This window comes from Salminus brasiliensis, chromosome 16, assembly GCF_030463535.1.
Source record: "Salminus brasiliensis chromosome 16, fSalBra1.hap2, whole genome shotgun sequence".
NCBI lineage: Eukaryota > Metazoa > Chordata > Actinopteri > Characiformes > Bryconidae > Salminus > Salminus brasiliensis.
In genome coordinates this window covers 27,646,792-27,669,281 of record NC_132893.1, presented here as the reverse complement: position 1 = coordinate 27,669,281, position 22,490 = coordinate 27,646,792, and the positions used below count along the sequence as shown (strand labels likewise).

The following is a 22,490-nucleotide window of genomic DNA, read 5'->3' as shown; positions in this document are numbered from 1 at the left end:
TCACAACATTGTCACAAAGCAGCTTTACGGAGATCCGGGTCCGGGCCTTTTTTGGGCAAGCTAGTGGGAAGAGTGGCAAGGAAAAACTCCTTTGGGTCGAGAGAAAGAAGCCTTGAGAGGAACCAAGACTCAAAAGGGGAACCCATCCTCCTCTGGTCGACACCGGATGATAACAAAGATCAAAACAGGAATAAAAACAAATATGAAAAAAACACTTAATATTTAGACATTTGGCAAAAAAATAAAAGCTAATTGTTTTTTTTCTGTATCAAAAGTCTACCAAATTGTGGTCTAAAAAATTTCCTTACACACAGAAACAAAAAATCTTGCATTAAAATCCCTGTATGATGTGACGGTACCTTATAAATAGAGACATCAAAACATGAAGAAGGACGAAAACACAGAGGGTTAATCCCAAATCACACACAACTCCCTGATGCCTAGATGAGGACTAAAACTTCTTTAATAGAACTTAAAGAAATCCAGTTCTTTTGTAATAAAGCTATACCTTCTCCATCTGCTGCTGCTGTTTTAGGAAAAAGAGGAGTTAATTGAAGAATGGCAGCCAGAGCCTCTGGTTCCGCCTGTGTCCAAAGACCACCCATCCCAAAACTATGATGTCGTCTCTGGGTAAGATGGGCTGGCTCGCTTTCCGTTCATTACTGGTTAGCAGGACTGTGTCAGGGCATAATGGTTTCTGAATATCATTGCTCTTTAAGCACATTATTTGTAGTAATATGACTGATTACAGCAACTCTGTCTTCTCCCAGATGGAAGAATAATTAAAGTGTGCTGTGTTCCTGCATATTGCTAACGGCAGTGTTTTCTTTTACAGCCCTCCAAGCCACAAAATCACTGTAAATGGGAAAGAGTGCATTAACTTTGCCTCATTTAACTTCTTGGGCCTGCTCGACAATGAGCGTGTTAAGGTTGGTAATGCTGTGAATGCAGACATTAGCCTAAGTGCTTTTCCATGCTTCTTAAAATTCAGATCGTATTCAGCTCTGATTACAGAGTGGTGCTCAGATCAGACCTGCTTTAATGGTCAGTAGTTTAATGTACGTAGAACTTTATTATTTGTGAACCTAATGGTAAAATAACAATTTTTAGGGTGCCATATGTTTTTATGAAAAAGAATAGGTGTTTTTTTTTACTCTTAGACAGTTACAGGATGGTAATTGTCACTGATTACAATACCAGAAGCTTTTGAGCTTCAGGTTTTAGCTGATAACTCCAAAAGGAGTTTATGTTTTAGCAATATAGCATTTTCTGCAATAACAGTTACAGTCATGGTTGGAAGTTTACATACATACACTCATTAATAGACATGAATGCCATGGCATCATTGGGCTTTGAGTTGTTCTTTTTCTAGGGCAGAATGAGTTTACAACATATATCTTAAATAGAAAAAAAATCAGGAATTGGGTCGTTTGTTTTGAGATTTTCTGAAACCAACACAAGGTCGAAATTAGGGTCAAAACACACCCACTTATTTATTTTTAATTCAGTGTTTCTATAAGTTCCAAAAATATCTTAACCTGCCAAGGCCTCGTCAAGTTAGTAATCATGATTGACCACAGCTGGTAGCTTCTCAGTGAGGCCCTTCTCATAAGGGCTTGTTTGACTGGATTTTGGAACGTGAGTGTTGATTGGATTCACCAACACATTTTAACAGAAAAGTCCTTAGAGCTCTGTGCAGATCAGAGAAAGGTGACTGTAGATTTACACACATTTGGAGCCATTTCTAAACAACTGCAGATTCCAAGATCGTCAGTTCAACCAGTTTTATGTACACTTAAACGGCCGGAGTAGAAACTTTGCCAAGGGCTGGAAGAAGTCTCAAACTGTCAACCTGTCCTGAGAGGAAATTGGTTCAGATGGTCAGGAACAACCTAAAAACCACCAAAGCACATGTCTGCCATGAACTGGAAGCTGCTGGAACGGTGGTATCACTGTCTACAGTCAGACAAGTTTAATATGAGGATGGACTTCACAATTAAGCCCCAGATTCTTTCTTACTGCCCCAGAAGACGCCAATTATTGTACTTCATGTCCATAAAGAGTGTATGCAAACTTCCCACTACTACTGTAATGTGCAGTAGTCCTTGTGATTGTATCCCTTACGGGGTCTTATTTCCTTTTTTCTTTTTGCAGCAAACGGCCCTGGCATCTCTTAAGAAGTATGGTGTGGGCACCTGTGGCCCAAGAGGCTTTTATGGAACATTTGGTAGGTGGTAGAACATCATCAAGTGTGAACCTCTCAGGTGGAAAAATTGTATCCCAGGATTATGTTAGAAAAAAAAAACTCCCAGAATATAATTTGTATTCTCTCAACAATCGTTTTTCTAGATGTTCACCTGGAGTTAGAAGAGCGATTGGCTAAATTCATGAGAACAGAGGAGGCCATCATCTACTCCTATGGCTTTGCCACCATAGCCAGTGCTATTCCAGCATACTCCAAGAGAGGCGATATTGTCTTTGTGTAAGTGCCTGAAATAAATAAATAAATAAATAAATATTTGTTATATTTGTGTTATATATTAATGTCCTAAAAACCTCAGACGAACTGAGCGACAGTACTATACATGTCTTGTATCTTGTGGTCTGTGTGATCTCTCTTCTGTTTCTCCAGGGACGAGGCAGCCTGTTTTTCCATCCAGAAAGGCCTGCAGGCTTCCCGCAGCTTCATCAAGTACTTCAAACACAACGACATGGAGGACCTGGAACGACTGCTGAAGGAGCAGGAACTTGAGGACCAAAAGGTGGGAGAGAAAGGAGCCACCAAGAGTTTCAGTAATGAGGCAAAGGGGGAAGTGCAAGAGAGTTTGGTGATTGACTGCTCTGAAGTCGTACTTAATTGTGTGTGTTTGTGTGGCTTTCACCAGAATCCCCGCAAGGCTAGAGTCACGAGACGATTCATCGTTGTTGAGGGCTTGTACATCAACACTTCAGATATCTGCCCTCTCCCAGAGCTGGTGAGTTGGTGAAAATGTTAGAAGAGTTCCTTTAGATTGGATTTAAGGAGGTTATTGCTATTTCCGATCATGTAGTCCTTAGCCCTGTTCCCAATGCAGGAATAAATTTATATGGGGCCCTGAGGTGACTCTTTCATGGGGGCTCCGGATCAGCCATGTCTGTGATTTTCTCTCTCTGTCTCGCCTCTCATTGGGGGGAAAAAGGGGTTTTGGCTGCTGATACCTGCTGTCTCTGATCGCACAAACCCAAGATCAGTCAAATCTGAACTAGGTGAAACAAGAACAAGAGCTTACTGAAACTAAAAGATGAAATCAAATTGAAGTTGGAAGTTGCAAGGGTCTCTATTTGAGCAACTGTTGTAAATCTGATCAACGAGATGCAAACTGTAGTGCTAGAACATCTTGTCCTCTTGTAATTAGGGCTGAAGAACCTGGCGATACGGTTATGATTCAGTATATTGTAATAGATTGTGAAAAACTGTAAGCAAGAGGATACATAGCTTTTTTTATTGTAAAAGTTTTAGGAAAACTGCCAAGTGTAAAAACACACCATCAGCTGCATAAACTCTGAGTAAAATCTTTTTATACAATCAGACCAGTACAACACAGCACAGCACAAAATGAGCCTCTGTCTTAAACCGATCTTTTGATGTAAACTGTTAAATTACAGTATTGCACAACATATCAAAATACTTCTCACACCCCTACTTCTATTATTACAGTATTGCCGTCCAGAAACAGGAGTTTTATCATAGAGAAGATGTAAAAAGGGCTGTTCATCTTTTATTGCTTAATTGCCAACTGTTGTTTAATTCCTTCTTAATCTTAAAAAAGTTCTTATAGCTAGTAATTTGTGCGTGTGTGTGTCTGTGTGTCTGTGGTTGCTTCTAGGTGAAGCTGAAGTACAAGTATAAAATACGTATCTTTTTGGAAGAGAGCATGTCCTTTGGTGTGCTGGGAGAACATGGGCGAGGAGTCACTGAGCACTTCGGAGTCAATGTGAGTAGCAGTGTGAGAGTGTAAGAAGCAGAATACTCCAACCCAAACATACCAACATTCCTCATAATGAACAAAAGACAGAATAGGCAAATGAGAAGCTGATTTTAATTATTTATAATGGTTTAATTTGCTTTTGTAGTCATTTAGAGTTCTACATAAATAGAGTGAAATTTTTCTTCTGGCATATCCCAGCTTAGAAAGCTGCGGTCACAGCGTAGGGTCAGCCATGCTACAGTATCCCTGGAACAGTGAGGTTAAGGGCCTTCCTCAAGGCCCAGCAGTTAGGCCTGTTGCGAAAATTACATTATCGCATTACCATACATTATATGGACATGACTTCAGTCAGTGAATCAGTCATGACCTGAGTCATTAAATATTGCCCATTGTGTTTGAATTCCATTATCAAGAATGAGTCGGTATTGAAAATAGCGATATTAATTATTTTATTTATTTATTTATTTATTTGGAACTAAATAAATGAATGATATTTTAATGTTTGTTTGATTTTTATTTTTTTTTTGTTCCAGTCTGAACATTTAATTATTATGTAATAAATTAATAAATGAATAATCAATCACAACAGGCCTACCAACAGTGGCAGTTTAGTGGACCTGGTTATCAAACCCACTACCCTGTGATCAATAACCCAGCACTCTAACCACTTCTGACTATTGCTGTATTACAGATCAATGACATTGACCTCATCAGTGCGAACATGGAGAACGCAGTGGCTTCCATAGGCGGGTTCTGCTGTGGACGATCCTTTGTTATTGATCATCAGGTATGTGATCTGTTGGTTTGATTCAGATGAAAGGCTTAAGGATGTGCTAAGCTTATTTGGTCTTTGGAGCTGTGCTGGCTCTGAATCAGATCATGCAATAAGCATGAAGGATGATCTTTAGATCTTGGTTAGAGTGATCAAAAGAATGTGCTATAATTCTGTACATGTGTGCTTTGAAATGTAGACTGGCCTAAGTACAAAATTACCTAATCCATAAATTGTCAGCTGGATTGTATGCAGTCCAGAGACTTGGCCGAATGAGCCACTCGATCAGAGCGAGTGTTGGCTATGCTGATTTGAAGAGCATTTCCTGACACAGAATTTAAACTTCCTTATTGGAACACTGTTATCTGGAAGTTGAGTGCTAACAGGACATAAGCAATGTGTTTCACTGATCTGTTGGGCACGTGTGTGTGTGTGTGTGTGTGTGTGTGTGTTTCAGCGTCTGTCTGGACAAGGCTACTGTTTCTCAGCTTCTCTTCCCCCTATGCTGGCTTCTGCTGCTATTGAGGCCCTGAACATCATGGAGGAGGACCCAGGTATACAGACACACGAGTCTTTGTTCCTCACCTGCACTTCATTTTTCATTACGTTATGAAGGCACTGAAATGCTGTGGGATGAGTGAGAAGTTCAGAAACTAGAGGTGGCGAGTAGATTAATCAAGGGTCATTTAATTTTTTTTCCTAAACCATCAAATGACTGGGAGCATTCCTCTACTCAACTGACCTGGCAAGACTTCAAACGGAGAAAGAACGAGAGCGAGAGAGACTGATATCCTCCTGATCCATACCATATGCAGAGGCCCATATGAAAGCTGGACAAAGTTTTACATTTAACCTTTGAGAAACAACAGAGTTCTCCTAACACACACCAGACCGAACTCTGCTGAACCAAAGCTGAAAGAACTGGAAAAGCAGCTCATCTGCAAATGGGGTTCTAATGAATGTTTAGGTTGTTCCCATTGATGTGTCAGATGTGCAAATGCACACACACAGCTTGTCTAATAGTCCCTGTAGAGAAGTACTGCCAAGTGTATAGGACTCTCTGGAGCTGATAAATATGAACCTATTGACACCATGTCTAATGCCGGACGTGGGCTAGAAGGATATAAACTTCCCAGCATTGAGCTGTGGAGCGGTGGAACTGTGTTCTCTGGAATGATGGTGCTCCATCCAGCAGTTCTTGAGTTTGGGATGAGTTAGGGTGGTGATCATCCAACATTCTGACCTCACTAATGCTCTTGTGACTGAATGCAATGAAATCCTCACAGCAATGCTCCAAAATCTAGTAGAAAACCTTTTCTGGACAGTAGACAGTTACTCCAACAAAAGAAGAATAACTCTCTCTTTTTAAATCTCCTTGATTTTGGAAGAAACAGTAAATGACCAAATGTCCCAATACTTTTGTCCAGAGAGTGCATGTGATTTTTGTAAGTTTTCACATCTTCTCTCCTTTGAATTTACTTGAAGTCTGTATTGCACCTTAGAACTAACTGAAACCAAAAGCAGAACAAGACATATTTCAATAAAATGTATAGATTTGTTGGGTAGGTGCTGGAGAGTCCACTGCTGCTGTCGCATCTCAGCCGAGTGTGCTGATCATGTGCCAGACACCCACCAGCCAAACTAAACTCATTACTGCTTTGCTGGCTGGGCCGTGGTTCTCTGGTCTCAGTCACTCAACTTTAGAAAAGGCAGTTCTGACTTCACATTATTTCTCTTTATTTCTTTTACATAGAAATCTTTACTGTCCTGAGAGAAAAGTGCAAACACGTCCACAAAGCTTTGCAAGGGTAAGTCTTTTCTGATATTTTCCCTATGAAACAGAAAATGGATGCTGGCCCAAAAGCTTTAAGTTCTTCAAGTCAAAACACTTCTGAAATGTTAGCATACCGAGAATTGTGAAATGTGATGTAGCTTATGGAAACACAAGGTTCGTTTTTACTGGAAAGAGCTGGAGTGAGAATCGTGTTCTGTAAAGAAAATTAGACGAGGAACAGAAAGTTTTGGAGTGTTAGTCATCCACTGAGGGAAGTGATTGATGTGCTTGTGATTGAGAAAGGCAGGAACCCTTAAGTCTGTCTAACAGGTCAGAGCGCATCGAGCGTGCAGACGCGAACAGGCTCAAATGTTGGGATGGTGTGCCTCGACTGTTCGTGTCTGGAAATGTCAACATCAGTAATGGCATTGATAATGGAATTGCTTTGGAAAGAGAGGACCTACATACTGCCAATAATTTCAAAAGTACACATCAAATGCTCCCCTGGGACAATGCAGTCCTATTATTGGTGTTTTGCCATCTTAGTATAGTCATAATTTCCACTGCATTTGGTAAAAATTGTCTCCTATAAATATTCCCGGTAGCTCTTGGCATCCTGTTCCGTCTGCCTGAGTTACAGTGAAGGAACAGCGAAGATTTAGGAGGTGGACCACACCTCAATCTTCTCCTCCTCACGATCTGATGCCCTATAAATTTCTGTGTCCCACCACAACTTTCACATCTCCTATCTTCAGCCCAGTCCTATCTCTAAATTCAATCTCTGTCTGTTCATCAAGGGCGGTCCAGGCTTCTAGCTCATAGCTAAATCTGCACAGAACCCCCCTCCCCCGCTGCCTCCTCCCTCCTATAGTCATAGTTTCTTCTCCTTCTGTAAGCCTGTGTTGAATTCATACTGCACTAAACTTGCGAACAGTTTGCTGTGATTGTTTATTTGAGAAGTCCAGAGTGCAGAGATCTTATCTTCTGGGTTGTGAATTGTGTAGCATTCCAGGGCTGAAGGTAGTCGGGGAGGTGTTCGCTCCAGCCCTCCATCTCCAAATGGAGCACAGCACAGGATCCAGGGAGAATGACGTCAAGACGCTGCGATGCATCATCGATTACGTAAGGCAGAGGCCCAGACGCCACAGGACAAGCATGCAGACTGTCCTATCTGCGATCTACTTAATTTACTGTTTTATTTTTGGGCTTTTAACTTCTTGTAACTTTAATGCTATTTGACTGTTGCCGTTGTCCTCCTTTAAGGGGTGATGTGAGGAGAATCTAGCATGTCAAAGGTGTGATTGGATTGTAGTCATTAATGTATGATGTATGTTGCTGTTTGTTGGCAGTGTATGGACCGGCAAATAGCTCTCACTCAGGCTCGCTACCTAGACAAAGAGGAACGCTTCCTTCCACCACCCAGGTGAGCCTAAAAAAATGACTGTTACCTCTAAAGCTGTGTATAGAGACATTTTGGTGCATTATTGTGTATCCATCCATCCATTTCTCTGAATTTCTGCAGAATTCATTCCTTGAGATGAAATCAGATTCGTTCACAGTGGGTTGGTTTATAATTTTGCATTGAAAAACCTTAGCCAGATTTTTTTTTTTACAGTGAACTGGGAATTATAAGTAATGAGAGCCAGGAGTTGCAATGTCTACTAGACAAATATAGGCATCATATCCACTATGGCCAGTGAACATGCACAAGTTCTCTGAGGCTTTTAGATGTAATGTTGATAAGTTTTATTCGGTTGCTATTTTGCCTGACGTTTACCTCCCTGTCATGGCGCAACAGTCTAAGCCTTATCTCTTAGATTCAGAGATGGCAGGTTCAAGTGTGAGCTCAGTTGATGCCATAGCCATCGTTCACTGCAGTTTACAGAGAGCATAATTGGTCTCACTCTCTCAGGTTGGGTAGGATATCCCTCCCTCCCCACCCATAAGTCATAAATCAGCTGTTCAGTGTATTAGTGGCAGTTCGAAAAGATGGTCAGCTGGCTTCATGTGCCTTGAAGGAAGCACATGTGCTAGCGTTTATATTTCCAGTGCTGGTCGCATCATGTTAGAGAGAGAGAGGCTTAACTATTGACAAAAGTATTGGGACACCTGCTTGTTCATGGATTCTTCCAAAATCAATGGTATTAAAAAAAGAGTTTATCCTGCTTTTGTTGGAGTTATTGTCACTACTGTCCATGGAAGGCTTTCTGCTAGATTTTGGAGCATTGCTGTGAGCATTTGATTGCATTCAGTATATGTGGGGTAAGGATGTTAGATGATCACCACCCCACCTAATCCCTAACTCCCCAACTCATCCCAAAGTATTGGATGAAGCACCATCATTCCAGAGAGCACAGTTCTTCCACTGCTCCACAGCTCAATGCTGGGGGGCTTCATGCCCCTCTAGCCCACGCCTGTAACAAGTTCATATTTATTTGCTCCAGAGAGTCCTATTTTATTGGCAGTACTTCTCTACAGAGACTAGACATGCTGTGTGTGTGTGTGTGTGTATTTGCACCTGTGTTTTGTATTTGTATCTGTGTCAGCAATGGGTGCAACCCAAATGAGCTAAATGCATTAGTTAGAAGATGTGTCCACAAGCATTTGGACATGTAGTGTAGTAGGACATTATAAATTGAGTTGAGTTGAATTTGTACTGTTTCTTAACTCTTTTAAGTAGTTTTAAGAGACTCTGCATGACTGTGTGCTTCTTGGTGATGTAATTTTGCAGAAATTTGAACAAATTATGGAATGCTTTATTTATAATTTATGATTTATAATTTATCATTATGGATTATTTTATTTATTTAAAAGGTATGACCATATAAAACACTAATATTTTTGCATGATTTCTCTTTGTGTCCCCAGCATCAGAGTAGTAGTAACAGTGGAGCAGACTGAGGAGGAAATTCAGAAAGCTGCATCCTGTATTCGAGAAGCTGCTCTCACTATACTGAAGTGATTGCAGGTACCTCCATTGTGATGACAGACACTGATTTCAACATCAGGGTCGTCGTCTGCAGACTGTTCACCCGTTCAATGGCTTTAGAAGTCAGAATCACAAGAGAACACTGTACAGCTGTGAACAGAGCACATGGTGCTCTATGCATAGCTGATGGCATTGGGGACCTCACCGATGGAAGACTGCTCATGTCTTCTGTTTTAAGGACAGAGTGAATCTAATTACTGCACCTGTTCATGTTTTACTACAGATACAGCTTCTTACAGAAATGAATGTAGAAATGTTCAGAAAAACTATTTATGTTCCATATGATGCCTTGAATAACGGTTGTGAGTTTTTACGAAAGTACAATAAATGTTAAAAACCAAATTTAGAGACCAAGCGAGAAACGTATTTTATATATGAGATTCATTTTAAAAGCACTGTATTGTTTTGTTTCCATCTCTCAACTTAACAATCCATTTAAAGCATTTCAGATTTCTCAGAAGAACCTCAAAAATGTCTTTTTTTTTTTCAAGTGCACATTTGTGAGGTTTATGTAACATTTTAAGGGAAAAAAGCAAAAAGAAATTAAATTATTTTACTTGATTTATTCCATAGTTTTTTAATATGGTGCATGAATCTGTCAACGTGGCTTGACGGCATGACCTACTTCACGCTTTCCTTTTGTACCTCGTTGTTATATTATGCCATTCTAAAACTATACACTTTATTATTTTTATTTTTACTAGACAAACACTGTTTGATTTATTTTGCAGAGACACAAATTGAACCGCAATCATTTGCTCTTTTACTGCTAGCAAAAATAAATAAAAGAAGGTTCAGCCTTAATGCGAATGCTTTGGTGATCATACACAGCAGATATAGGCACATTGTGTGTAATCAACCTTAAACTGCTGCTGACTGCTAACTGTATGGGGTTTCCTTTAACAAAATAAAACGTCTAAGGGGTGTGTGTGTGTGTGTCCAGTTTGCTGTTCTGTATACGCCGTATTAGGCGGGAAGATCATCTACTTTATACGTCCCATTTAGAATTATTGCTTTAAAAAAAGGCTGCTTCACTCTGGCTTTTAATATTCTGTGCTCTTCAGTTTAAAGCAACATTATGGAAAATTGCCATGTGTTGCTCTTGGGCTTTCCCTACAGTCAGGAAGTGTAATTCATGCTTTGAGCCACCACTAAATGACACGTTCTACTGGATGAGCTGAGAGATACAGAACTGTCACTGAAACTATAGGAAGCACGTGGGCTGAGGTGGTAGAGTAATATTGTAGGATTGTACGCAGATATGGCTCAGGTTCCACAGTGTTGGGCAGTTCTCGGGAGCGCTACACTGCCCACTTCTTTGGAGTTCCACGGTGAAGTTAGCAGCTTGCCAAGCTCAGAGTAGTGGGCTGGCCAGTAGCCAGTAGCTGTTCTCCCTTTTACAGTCAGTGGAGCAGTAATGTTATTTTAAAGCTGTTATTATAAGGTAAAAAGGCTACATATTGTTGCTTTAATTCTTATTTCTTTGTATAGCACTTTTATAGAAGGCATCAAAGCAAAGAGATGCAGCATTTTTTCAACAATATTTCCTGACTTTTCTTCAGTTTTCAAAAAAGACTTTAACTCATAGATGTTTCTAATTTAACTTGACAAACTTGCAGCAGGGGTTCATATATATTTCTAAAAAGGTACCTCATGTGTTATTTAGTAAAAGGTGTTCTAGTCAATTAACTATTTTCATAGAGAGTAGAGGTTGCTGAGTGAAGTGCCAAAATCAGGGTATTTTAGGATAATTTTTGTTGTATGTAAAAGGGTTCCAGAGACACACTATAATGACAAAAGTATTGCTCATTCATTGCTTTTTACCCCTCTAGCCCACTCCTGGCTGTAGGTTTTTGTTTATCTGCTCTAGAGAGTCCTGTTCTATGGGCAATACTTCTCTACAGGGACTAGACAAGCTGTGTGTGCACCTTTGTACATCAGTGTCAATAATAGGTGCAACTTAAAAAGTAGCTGAATGCTTTCATTAGTAGGAGTGTCCACAAACATTTGGACGTATAGTGTACTTCTTGTGTACTATTATCCCACAGAAAAGCTCTCTGGCAACCGTTATTAAACCCTGACAATTCTCATAGCGCGCAGCAACTCACCCTGGGCGCCTCTAGATGGCGCTTTTTCTTCACCCTATGAAATGCCCAGTGTCTCCTGCTTTCCCTCCCTCGGGAAGGATCCATCCCACGTCATGAGCTGCCCGAGCTGCTCTCTGTTCACTTTTCCAGCAGGACTCTTTGGTAGCACCGAGGAGCTGAGAGGGTCTGCGATCAGCTTTGGGTCGTGCGTAATGAAACGCGCCGTTCTCCAGGACAGAAGCAGCCGCCAAGTCCAGCTTCCTTCACTGCACACCTGAGACTGCACACCCTCAGCTCAGACACTTTTAGAGGGGGTTTTAACCCCAGAAGGACCACAGAGTACCTGTGTGGATCTCGGATGCCCTGTCTATAGCTCTTACCTCTACCTCCACCACCACCACCATCACCATCACCACCGGCGCGCCCGCAAGGATGCATATATCAAGGATTACGCGTGGAGTTTTGATCCAGGTCTTGAAAGCTTTGGTTCTGGCGTTGTGCGTCTTGGCCACCTTGAGGGGCGCAGGTAAGTGCTCCATCTTCCAGACTTCGTAAAGACCTACAGATTGGGGGGGAATGTTGGTGGATAACGGAGGAGTAGTTTCGCCTCAGGACTGAGGAAGCCGGGGAGTTTGGGAGATGGACTGGGGGTGATTAGTTGGTGCTACTCTTTTAGGGCTCTAAACTTGGGTTTGTGATAAAGAGGGGGGAAAGGGTGCTGTAGGGAATGGAGGGTCAGGGCAATGGACTGTTCTGGAGAGATTAGCCCAGCTTTTCTCTGTTCTTGAGGGATTAGGGTTGGGGTTTCCATCACTGGGACTCAGATTTGAAAGTGACCCCCCCCCCCCCGTTGGACTAATTCACTTAGCTGCCTCCCCATAGAGAGGTTTCCTGTTTGGAGCTTGGGTATTGCCATTTGGTTTGAGGTTAAGTGTGTTTGGGACGGCGGGTGGGTTTTGGGAGAGGGGGGAGAGGGGGGGGGGGGGGTACAAGTTGACCCCTAACCCTTTTATCACCCCTCTCCTGTAGAGCTGAATAGTTGGCGCTTGTCTTGCACCTGAAAGCTTTGGCACGGTGCAGTGAAATGGCTCACCTGGTTAACAAAGTCTAGCAGTCTGGCACTAAGCCTACAAACAAAACCCCTGCAATGTTGCCACACGGGCCTTTGGGTGCGCTGTTAAGCTGCTGCTGCTGCTGGGGTGTGTGTGTGTGTGTGTGTGTGTGTGTGTGTGTGTGTGTGTGTGTTCAGATAAATACATGCGTGAACGTCTCAGTCATGAATGGAGCACGGCCAGATCATTGCATGGAGTTAAAGGACCATGGGGGGTGACTTTGTGGCTGACCACAGGAGGTTGAGCTCTTTTGGTGCCCACTGCTCGCCCCCCGTCAGAAAGGTGTAGGGATATTCAAGCAGACCCATTGACATGCTAATCGGCTCCCCTGCTAATAACAGGACTTGAACCCACAGGCAATTGTTTTAGAGCCAAACAAAGGGGGCTTTGCTAGAAGGAGGGGTGGATTTCTCCGAATGAATGCTCCATTTTACTTGAAGTCCTCCCCTCTTTAGCGGGACGTCTTTCTTTTACCTAGTTTGAGGGCCGTTTTGTTCTCCGGCTTGTTCCTTTCGTGGAAAATAGCTAGATATCTACGTTCAGCAGAGGTGACTGGAGGCTGGCGGACGGCAAAGCTCAAACGAGGGATGGGGCAATATGGGAATTGTGGGGCAATGCTAATGTTTACAATATTTAACTACATTTATTATTAGCATTATTATTTTCATATTTTTGACCTAAAAAGTCTAAAAGGTTAAATCTACATCTATTAGCTTCACAGAGAAATCTTCAGCACAGCCAGCACTACCTAGCTAGGTTGCCTACCTAGTGTTGATGGCTTATTAGCTAGCGGTTCTTTCCTTATACAGATACTAAACCTTTTTATTGTAATTTTTCTGCTTTTGTTAACTTAAAAACGACAATTTAGGGTTTTAAATTAAGCTGTTCTCTTAATATAAGCATATTTTAAAGCAGAATGTACAAGTTAGAACTGGATTAGCGTTACAGAGAAACATTAGCCGTTTAGCTAACTAGCTAGCTAACATTTATTAAATAGGGTGACAATGTTGTTGATAAAATTATCAACGTTTATATACCAATATCTTTTACTTGAAGCTTTCATTAAAGCTCTTTACTCAAGTTTAGCAATTAAAACATCCACATCTACCTGCATTGAAATTACAGAGGAGCATTAGCCATTTAGCTAGCTAGCAAGCTAACGTTTCTATAGTGTTCCAATGATGGTACAGGATTATCGCTTCTTTTCCAGTTCTGAAACTGTAATTATCAGCATTCAGATACTTCAGATGTGCACTTTACTGTTTTGATTGATAGATAACTTAATATGAGCATCTGAAAGTAGAATGTTGAACTTTTAGGACAACATCTACCTGGATTAGCATCACAGAGAGACATTAGCCAAATAGCTAACATTTCTATAGGGTGATACAGTGTTGTGGATACTGACACTGAAATTATCAGTGTTCATATACTTAATATTTTTTACTATAAGCTTTAATATAAGCTCTTTACTCTAGATTGGCATCTAGAAGCAGACTGTACCAGTCAGAACTACATCTACCTGGATTAGCATTGCAGAGAGACATTAGCCAAACATTTCTATAGGGTGACCCAATGTTGTGGATACTGACACTGAAATTAGAGTTCATATACTTGATATTTTTATTTAAAGCTTTAATTAAAGCTTTTTACTCAAGATTAGCAACTAAAACTAAGCCATAATGCTCAGTCTACTCAAACACGTAACCTATAAAAGGCCCATAGCTAGAAAGAAGCCCGCTTCTGAACAGCTGGCTAATGCATTTTGTAAGCAATTATCCACAGATATTCAGATATCCTGCTCCATGAAATGAAGATTTGCTTAAATGAAGACTTGCTGTAGTAAAACAGTGGCTGCGCCCGTAAGTGTGACGTTGGAAGTGCACAACCATGACTTTCCAATTTCCCGACATGCCCAACGCTAATTCAGCAAAGCCAATTTTAACAATAACAGCTAGTCAGAGTGATGGATGTCGCGTTTCCCGTTGCGGCGTTCACTTCCGAACAGGTTCTCCTTGCTTAACGTAGCTAACAAATCAAATTAGTTTAATAACAGATCTGCTGGGGTCTGGAGGAGCACATCTGGGGGATATTTCCAGTACATATGAACCCCCCGTCCACTAGCCAACACTGGTGTAGGGGGGGAAAAAAACAGGTCCTGGCTGGCCCAAGGCATGGCCAACAAAGAGGACCATATTGGCCTGATTTATGAAGGGGTAAGTTGTCACCTGACCTTTGGATTGATGGGACAAAAAAGAAAAAGGAGAGGTTATCCCTTATTTAAAAAAAAAAAAATGAACCCCCAACCGCCTCCCCACCCATCTGTAGCTCTGTAGCTCAATTTGACCTGTGAACTGAAGCATACATTGAAGAAGTGGACATGGTTGAAGAGTTAGCCAGAGTTCACTCCGTTAATCCAGTGTTAACCAGGGCATGTGGGAAATCTTCAAAGCGCCGGATGCCCTGGGCCACGGCCGAGGCTTTGCAGCAGAAAGGCATGGAAAGGGCAGTTGATCCTTTTTAAGACTTGTTGCATAGAGTCGTTTAGCCATGGGAATGGCCTCATCGAGAGATGCATGTTAAGAATGTCTGGCAGCCTGAATGATATGAAATGATATGATTGGTGCTTGGGCGTATCACATCATTAAGAGATTCGATATCAAAGCCGCCCACGAGAGGAGCCGGGTTGGTGGAAATGAGCGGGTCAGGAGGGGCATTAAACATGCCTTTGTTCTCTGTTTGAACGCAATTACAAGCTGGTGACAAATGAGACAACTGCACCAGAAGTGATGTGCACACAGCGTGGGCTAAAGTTGGAGAGAGTGCACTAGTAGTGCCAAATTTTGAAGCCTGGGCCCAGAGGGGTGTGTAGAGGGGTATGTAGCCTCCCCCCTGGCAATGAGCTGTGGAGCACTGGGACTGTGTTCTCTGGAATGATTGCTAACCATCCCATACTTTTGAGGGAAGTTGGAGTTTGGGATGAGGTGGGATGGTGATCACCTTGCTAACGCTCTTGTTGCCAAGTGAGATCAGATCCTTGCAGCAATGTTTCCGAATCTAGTAGAAAGCCTTCCCTGGACAGTAGAGACAGTTGCATCCAAAATATGTCTGAATTCTCTCCTGATGTCCTTGCTTTGGGAAGAAATGAGCCAATGTCCAAATACTTTTGTCCGTATATTGTGTCTCTCAATCCAACCTCTATTCATCCTTCTGCCTTAAAGAGGCAGCTGCCAGAACTCCACTTCTCCTTCCCCTTCTCCAGTCGCACAGTCTCTTCCTACTACAGCCACATTTCATTGATGAGAGTTGTGTGAGTGTAACAGTGCCTGCCTGGATTCTTACAGTAGCACCCATTGATCACTACAGGTTATGTTGCTAATAAAGCTCCTGGAGCTTTCCGTGGAAAGAGATGTCAGGATGATGAAAGGCATGCCTTGATTTCCAAGCAGTAGGCCTTCAGACGGCCGTAGTTAAGAGGGTTGTGGTCAGCGGTTGTGTATGAAATGGAAATCTGTTTTTCTAGCGTTATTAAGCTCTGGGACTGAACCAAAGAATCTCTAATCAAAACAAGGCAACTTTGGAGCATCGGCGCGCCAAGGTTGGCAGCGAGAGTGTCTCTAAGCCATACCTGAGGTTGGTGAAGAAATGTCCTGCACCACGCCGAGGTCCCTGGTGGAAATGAGATCTCAACAGCACACCATGCCACATGTGGAGAGCGCTGAAAGAGGCCTTAATGAAGAGGCGAGGCCAGGCAAGGGAAAGGGGATGAACTGGAGGCCGCTTTGTTGCCCAGGAGAAGAGCCTGGCCTCTGACCTGCTTTGGTTTGCTTGCCCTGTCTTGCAGAGTCTTGATCGTGACGAATGAACCAACACATCATACATTTTCCTTTAAGAGAGAAGAACTCTTAAAGGAAGAACTTTCCTGGACCTTCTCCACAGAACTTGATTCTGCACCAAGGTCCAGTCCTCCCTTTTCACTCTGCAGCTTTCTGAAACTATACACATTTGTGTCCATCACTGGTGTTTATGACACCTCACGTTTTATGTCAGGCGTATATTTAACAGAGTGACTGACAGCTGGGAGGGAGTGTGCCAGACATGTTTTAGCGTAGTGAGTTGGGGTTTTTCCTCTTCTTAGCTCTCTTCTGTTTTTTTTCTTCCCCTACATGGTCTGTTGTTGGATGACTTAAGTCTGTAGAATTTCTGCTGACTCCAGCTCTTTAAGATTCCCTCTGACAGTTTAAGGACCCCAATTCATCCAGACTCCATGTTAAACCCATAAAGTGACATTTTTCCAAGGGCCACCCAACACTAGCCCACGAATAAACTCCCTAAAGCCTTCAGAAGTGAGCAGAGCCAGGGATCAACCTGAATCAACAGTGAGCATATTTTTATATATATTATTTATTTATTTATGTATTTATTTTAGACGTTTTTTTTCCTCCCCTTATAAAACCTCTCAAACTTTACGTTGCGCTTCCATCAGGAGCCCCTTCAGCCAACCCAAAAGGCTTTTATGGCTTTGGGGTGTGTTTTCTGACTGGGATTTATACCTCACCCGTCTTGGAGGGGATGTGTGCTTAGAAATGAACCATAAACTAGAAACTGGCTTTAAAAGCTGAGTAATCCACAGTCCTGAGAAGCACATGTCAAGGGTTGTTTTTTTTTTTTGGGGGGGGGGGGGGTGAGTATATAGATCTCATCAAAAAATTGTTTATATAATTAGGAGTTAAATATGTAAGAAGTGCCCCAATTATATCATAGTTTTACTTAAAGGAATAGACCTAATGTTTTTAAGTTCGTAAAAGCCTGTCATTTTCCTTAGTGGGGTGCCAAAGTACAGCCTTTTTGTGGGGGAGTACCGTGATGGCAACAGATGTCAGCGCTGGAGTGAATGCCATACTTTAGTGTAGCTGTAATGGAGACGGTTGGAGGTTATCATACTTTTGACGCTGAGCGGGTGATGAATGTGACGACAGCAGAAGTAACCCACATCAGTCCACTAGTAATGGACCTCTGACAGGCGCAGGGCGAGGATTCTCCAACATGAGCCAGACTGATTTTCACAGAGACACACACACAGAGGCATGTCATGAGTTGCTGTAGGGTGTGTGGAAGACTAATGATGAGCTTTCATTTAAACTGAGATACTGTAAACAAGGTGTCTTATGGAGACTTATGGTTGTGGTAGATTGATTGTTTCCCCATTTAGACGACCAGTAGCTGAGTGGTCTCCTGGACTGTGTGTGGAGCTGATCCAGTAGGGTTTTCATCCTTTTTTTTGTTACTAAAAGTCCCATCAGAAGAAGCGTGTGTTCTGCACAAATGAGTTGTGAAGTTAATGGAGTTGCCTTCTATTAGAAAATTCTGTTGAATCCTGCATCCATCCCTGGTGCCATAGACTACTAATGTGATGAGAATTTGTTATTAGTATTATTATTATTATTATTTTTATTATTTGTTGTTGTTGTATTTAAAGGGCCAGTATCATAGAAAATCAAACTTTCCTCAGATTAAAAAAATAATGTATGAAATGTAAACATTAACGGTTTAATAGTTTTAAAACGGCCAATATATGAAAACTAAGCTTCAAAAACAGGCTGTTAAGAATTTATCCTTTCATCCTGTGTTGTCACCAAGTATAGCACACCCACTCAAATTAAAGTAATTAGGAGTGTTTCAGTATGGACTGCATTTTGAATCAATGACAGTACAGGGTGGTCAATTGGAACAGAGCTCATTTACACATCAGTCTTAAAGGCACAGTAAGAAAAAGGTTCTTTCTAAGCGGTGTTCAGACTGCCAGCCCAAATCCAATTTTTGGCATCTTGATTTTATCCAGATTGATTTTTTTTGTTGGTAGTCTGGACTGCAAACAGACACTTTGGAGTTGGTCTGAAATACCATTACAAATGTGTTCAGACGCGTCTCTGTCTGCACGCTCTGGCCAGTCAAAAAGACAGTTCAGTGTGTTGTTTGCATCACTCACAGCGTGACCAAAGACAACCACGTCAAATACTCTAGTGATGGACGTGCAGGGGTCCAAGCACAGCACCACGGGTAGTTAAGAAACCAATCGGATTTGCCTGCAGTCTGATCATGGCCCATGTGACCGAGAGAGGTTGGAAAATAAACCCATGCAAACTGCATTTCTAAGAATGCTGGTTCTTAGAAAGCTCTTCAGCCTGGCTTTTCTGAACCGATTGCGATTGTGATGTACTTTAGAAGAAAACTTGCTGCTCTTCCAAATCTGTGCGTTTCAGGACATTTCTGTATCTTGAGTTTGTAGAGGGCTATTTTTCTTGGTAAGAGCTGGATTACAGTAATGCCTCTCACTTGGATTTGTTCGTTTGTGGTTGAAAATGGAAACTCGACCTCGATCCAACATAATTTATGATGATTATTATTCCAATACTTCAGCAAGAAATCAGAAAACAAAATCACATTTGCTCGCAATCTCGAGCGTCACTTTTTTGGCCTCATTTTCTCTGTTAATGATTGAGAAATATTTGGCGTGATGGCTTGCTGGCTTTGAACGCCTGCTCCTCAGTTTAGAACTTCGCCCTGATCTCTTTTGGGAGGTGGAGAGGGTTCCTTAGGGCTGTTAAACAACACATTTGGAGTTCAGTCGAATTTTGGTAGAATCAGTTTGGGTGTGTAAAACCTGGGCCTGTATGTTGATGCAGGTTTGCTCCTGTGCAGCTCGGTGGCCTATAGAACTCATTACAAAGACACTTAAATTGCTTCAAGTGCAACAGCAAACATCCTGCTGGGCAAAAGGGCCAGAAAACCAGTCGTGCATGTCCATAAATACCATGCGAGGTGTTCCGCTGAAGAAACGACCAATTATTTAGCTGGTGTATTTTCAGACTCCTTTAAAAAAAATGTTTGTCTTTAATCCAAGGCCTTGTAAGATGCTAATCAAAAGGACTGTGGGTGTAACGTCATGGGATTGGGGTGTGTGCGTCTCTGTGTATATGTGGAAGTCCGTAATCTTTTCCATGGCAAGGCAAATGGTATAGAATGGTGAGCTTAAAAAAAGTGCTCTATGGGCGTAACTTGCAAATGAGGATAAAGGCAAGTAATTTTAGGACAAGCCGGACTTCTAAAAGTTGTGCAAGGAAGAAACGTCTACTTGACCCAGATTGTTAAACACATGAAAGGGAAGTGACTGCGCTTGATCGATGACTTTGATCTGAAGATATGCTTCACGAGGTCTTTTTGGCAGCAGTTCGCTGGTTTATAACGTTAGCAATATGAAAAACGGGCGTCAGCGCTCGCTCGGATACTCCCAATGCTTTGTGATTTCTCAGGCCCTCGAGTTTCTGCTTATAAATTGTTTAAGGCTTATCTTTATAATAAAATGACGAAGGACAGTGATGAGTGGTCAGTTTGTATGCAGTTGCATTCCTTGCTTCACTTCAGCTGGAATGCAAATGTACACAGCGGCTGGGAAAAATCACTGCCCCGTAATGAGAAATCTCAAGAGGCTTTGGAGTTGAGCCCCCCGGATTTTGAGACAACTTTACATTTTCATGAAAAACTAGCATTTCTATAGCGAGTGCTTGTGTGAGAGAGTTCATGAAACCTCTTCTTTTTCCCTGTCTTGGTGCCTCAACTCAGAAATAGGAATCAGGAGTAAGTCGGAAGTGACCATAGCTGCAATAGCTGCGCCCCAGTTCAGGGGCTGGGCCATGTGAAGGACGTGCTATACGAAGGCCTAGACTTTGAAGGCTGTGTAGCCTGTGAAGGCCGAGCTGAAATATGGCTGTCTGCTCTATGATGCTTTTCCTGTTTGTCTCACAGCACCTCTTTTGTCACTAAATGCCACTCCTGTCCCATAGCAACCTTGAGGGCTGCCATTGGCACACAAAGAATCTCGGGATATGTTGGCTGGTGAATGGTCCACCCATTGACATGGAAGAAAAGGATGTGCTTCTCGGCCATATATGAAGGAGCCTTTGAAATGTGACTCGATCGGCATTCGTATGCAGCCTTCAAAGAATGCAGCCCCTGAATTGGGACACACTAATGTTAAACAGATTTTTTTTTTATTAATTTATTATTTGTGGCCTTGTTAGTCCACATTTGGTCATATTGAGCATGATGTCATATCAGTTAAGAGTTAAAAAAATAAATATATGAAGGTCTTCAGATTTTTGGGATGACCCCATGGTGCACTATTGGGTGGGGAAAAATGATATTTAACCAATGAATGTTCTCTCCACCCCCCCACCCCCCTCTCTATTTATAGGGATACAATAGTGGTTCTAAAAGTGTCGCGTTTACAAATCTGGCACGGTGTCGAAGGAACTTTTCAGGTTTAAGGATGCCCTGGGATTCTGTGCTTATGACAGAACTGTGGGTGACCTGCTAAACCGCAACCAGACCCAGCTCCATGCTTTAATTAGGGCTATAAATGTACCGAACACTGTCCAAACCACACCTAATCCTGAAGATCTTACCCCCTGCAGAGTTTAGCTCTAACTAACCCACCTGATCCAGGTACTGAAGACCTTTAGAAGCTTCTGAATGTTGGAGCTCTTCAAGGTGGTTGAGAGCACCCCTGGTGTAGAGGATCAAGTGCTGTGGCTGTTGACGTGAAGCAACTCCTGGACATCAGCCAGAGGCAGATGGTGCACAGAGGGTCTTTTATGTGCGTCCATCATGCATCTGTCCACACCAGGCTGAGCCCTCAAAGGGCCAGGTGTTCACTTGAGGGGGAACGTGGTATTCCATCGGAAAGGTACTGAGGACTGGTGCTCGGGCCCAGGAGGCATGGGGCAGATCAGAGTTGGGGGGTTAGTAAACACTGAAGAAAGTGATAACTGAAGAGTGAGTTTTTGGACTCCCTGCTCTCGGCGAGGAATGTGCTCGGACTGGCCTCCGACTACGTTCAGCACTGACAGAAGGGGATGAAATATTTTTTGTTTAGCTTTCGCGGCCGTGCCGTTACACATGGGGACGGCTATGGTTTGTTTCTGCTGAACTCGACGTGAACTTTTAAATGCTATTGTAATGTCTCAACACGTCTTAAGATATTGTTGATGGCTCGCTGTGTAGTGATCCTTTATTCGTTTATGAACGGAGTTGAAGGAGTAATGCAATGTTTGTGAATAGTTGTGTGTATGTGATCTCGGGATTTGAAATATGTTCGTCTGTAAGAGCTGGGGTAACGGGAATCCTCTTTTTTTTCTCATGTTTTACAGCCAAATCTCAATACAGTCGATTTTGTAGACTGGGAATGGTGAAGTTTATGTGCCAACATATCTAGGAATGCACCAATAGGGCAACGGTGGGCCCATGTGCATATTTGCTTAGGTACAATGATCTGCCTAAATTTGAGTTGACTCCAAAAGACTCCTCCTAAAGGCGTCCTATGGTATCTGGCACCAAGGCGTTGGCAGCAGATCCTTTAAGCCCTGTGAATTGAGGAGGGGGGCTCTGAGTATTGTGTTAATGAGCCAATAGGTGCCCATGACCCTGACCCTGTCGACGTTTTGGAGATGGTCTGACCCAGATGCTTGCCTAGCCATAAAAATTTGCCCCTTGTCAAAGTGGCTCATATTCTTTTATTTATTTATTTATTTATTTTCTCCATTTTGTTCTTTACTGTATAATTATACACACTCCAGATTTTTTGTGGTGCTTTGTGCTTCTGCATCCCGATGTTTAGGCATTTAAGGAATGTAAACTGATTTTATATGTGGCAAAGAAAGCACATGGCACTGTTTTATTTGTTTTTATTTTATTTTTTTATATAATCAATTCGAATGCCATTTCCATCC

General features: G+C 42.2%; 2 protein-coding genes across 3 annotated transcripts in view; both read left to right on the top strand.

The window, feature by feature from the left end:
• sptlc1 (serine palmitoyltransferase, long chain base subunit 1) overlaps window positions 1–10,423 on the top strand; it is a 12,394-nt gene extending 1,971 nt beyond the window's left edge. The window contains exons 3-15 of the mRNA XM_072658531.1: window positions 536–630; window positions 836–929; window positions 2,155–2,227; window positions 2,350–2,482; window positions 2,633–2,762; window positions 2,886–2,975; window positions 3,867–3,974; window positions 4,660–4,755; window positions 5,198–5,294; window positions 6,494–6,548; window positions 7,519–7,636; window positions 7,864–7,937; window positions 9,383–10,423. Of these exons, the coding sequence (XP_072514632.1) occupies window positions 536–630; window positions 836–929; window positions 2,155–2,227; window positions 2,350–2,482; window positions 2,633–2,762; window positions 2,886–2,975; window positions 3,867–3,974; window positions 4,660–4,755; window positions 5,198–5,294; window positions 6,494–6,548; window positions 7,519–7,636; window positions 7,864–7,937; window positions 9,383–9,476 (1,257 nt within the window). The 3' untranslated portion in view covers window positions 9,477–10,423. The remainder of the gene's footprint in view (window positions 1–535; window positions 631–835; window positions 930–2,154; window positions 2,228–2,349; window positions 2,483–2,632; window positions 2,763–2,885; window positions 2,976–3,866; window positions 3,975–4,659; window positions 4,756–5,197; window positions 5,295–6,493; window positions 6,549–7,518; window positions 7,637–7,863; window positions 7,938–9,382) is intronic.
• A 1,341-nt stretch (window positions 10,424–11,764) lies between these two features.
• Window positions 11,765–22,490, top strand: part of ror2 (receptor tyrosine kinase-like orphan receptor 2) — a 94,638-nt gene continuing 83,912 nt past the window's right edge. For both annotated transcript variants that reach the window (XM_072659264.1, XM_072659263.1), the window contains exon 1: window positions 11,765–12,116. In XM_072659264.1, the coding sequence (XP_072515365.1) occupies window positions 12,023–12,116 (94 nt within the window). In that variant the 5' untranslated portion in view covers window positions 11,765–12,022. The remainder of the gene's footprint in view (window positions 12,117–22,490) is intronic.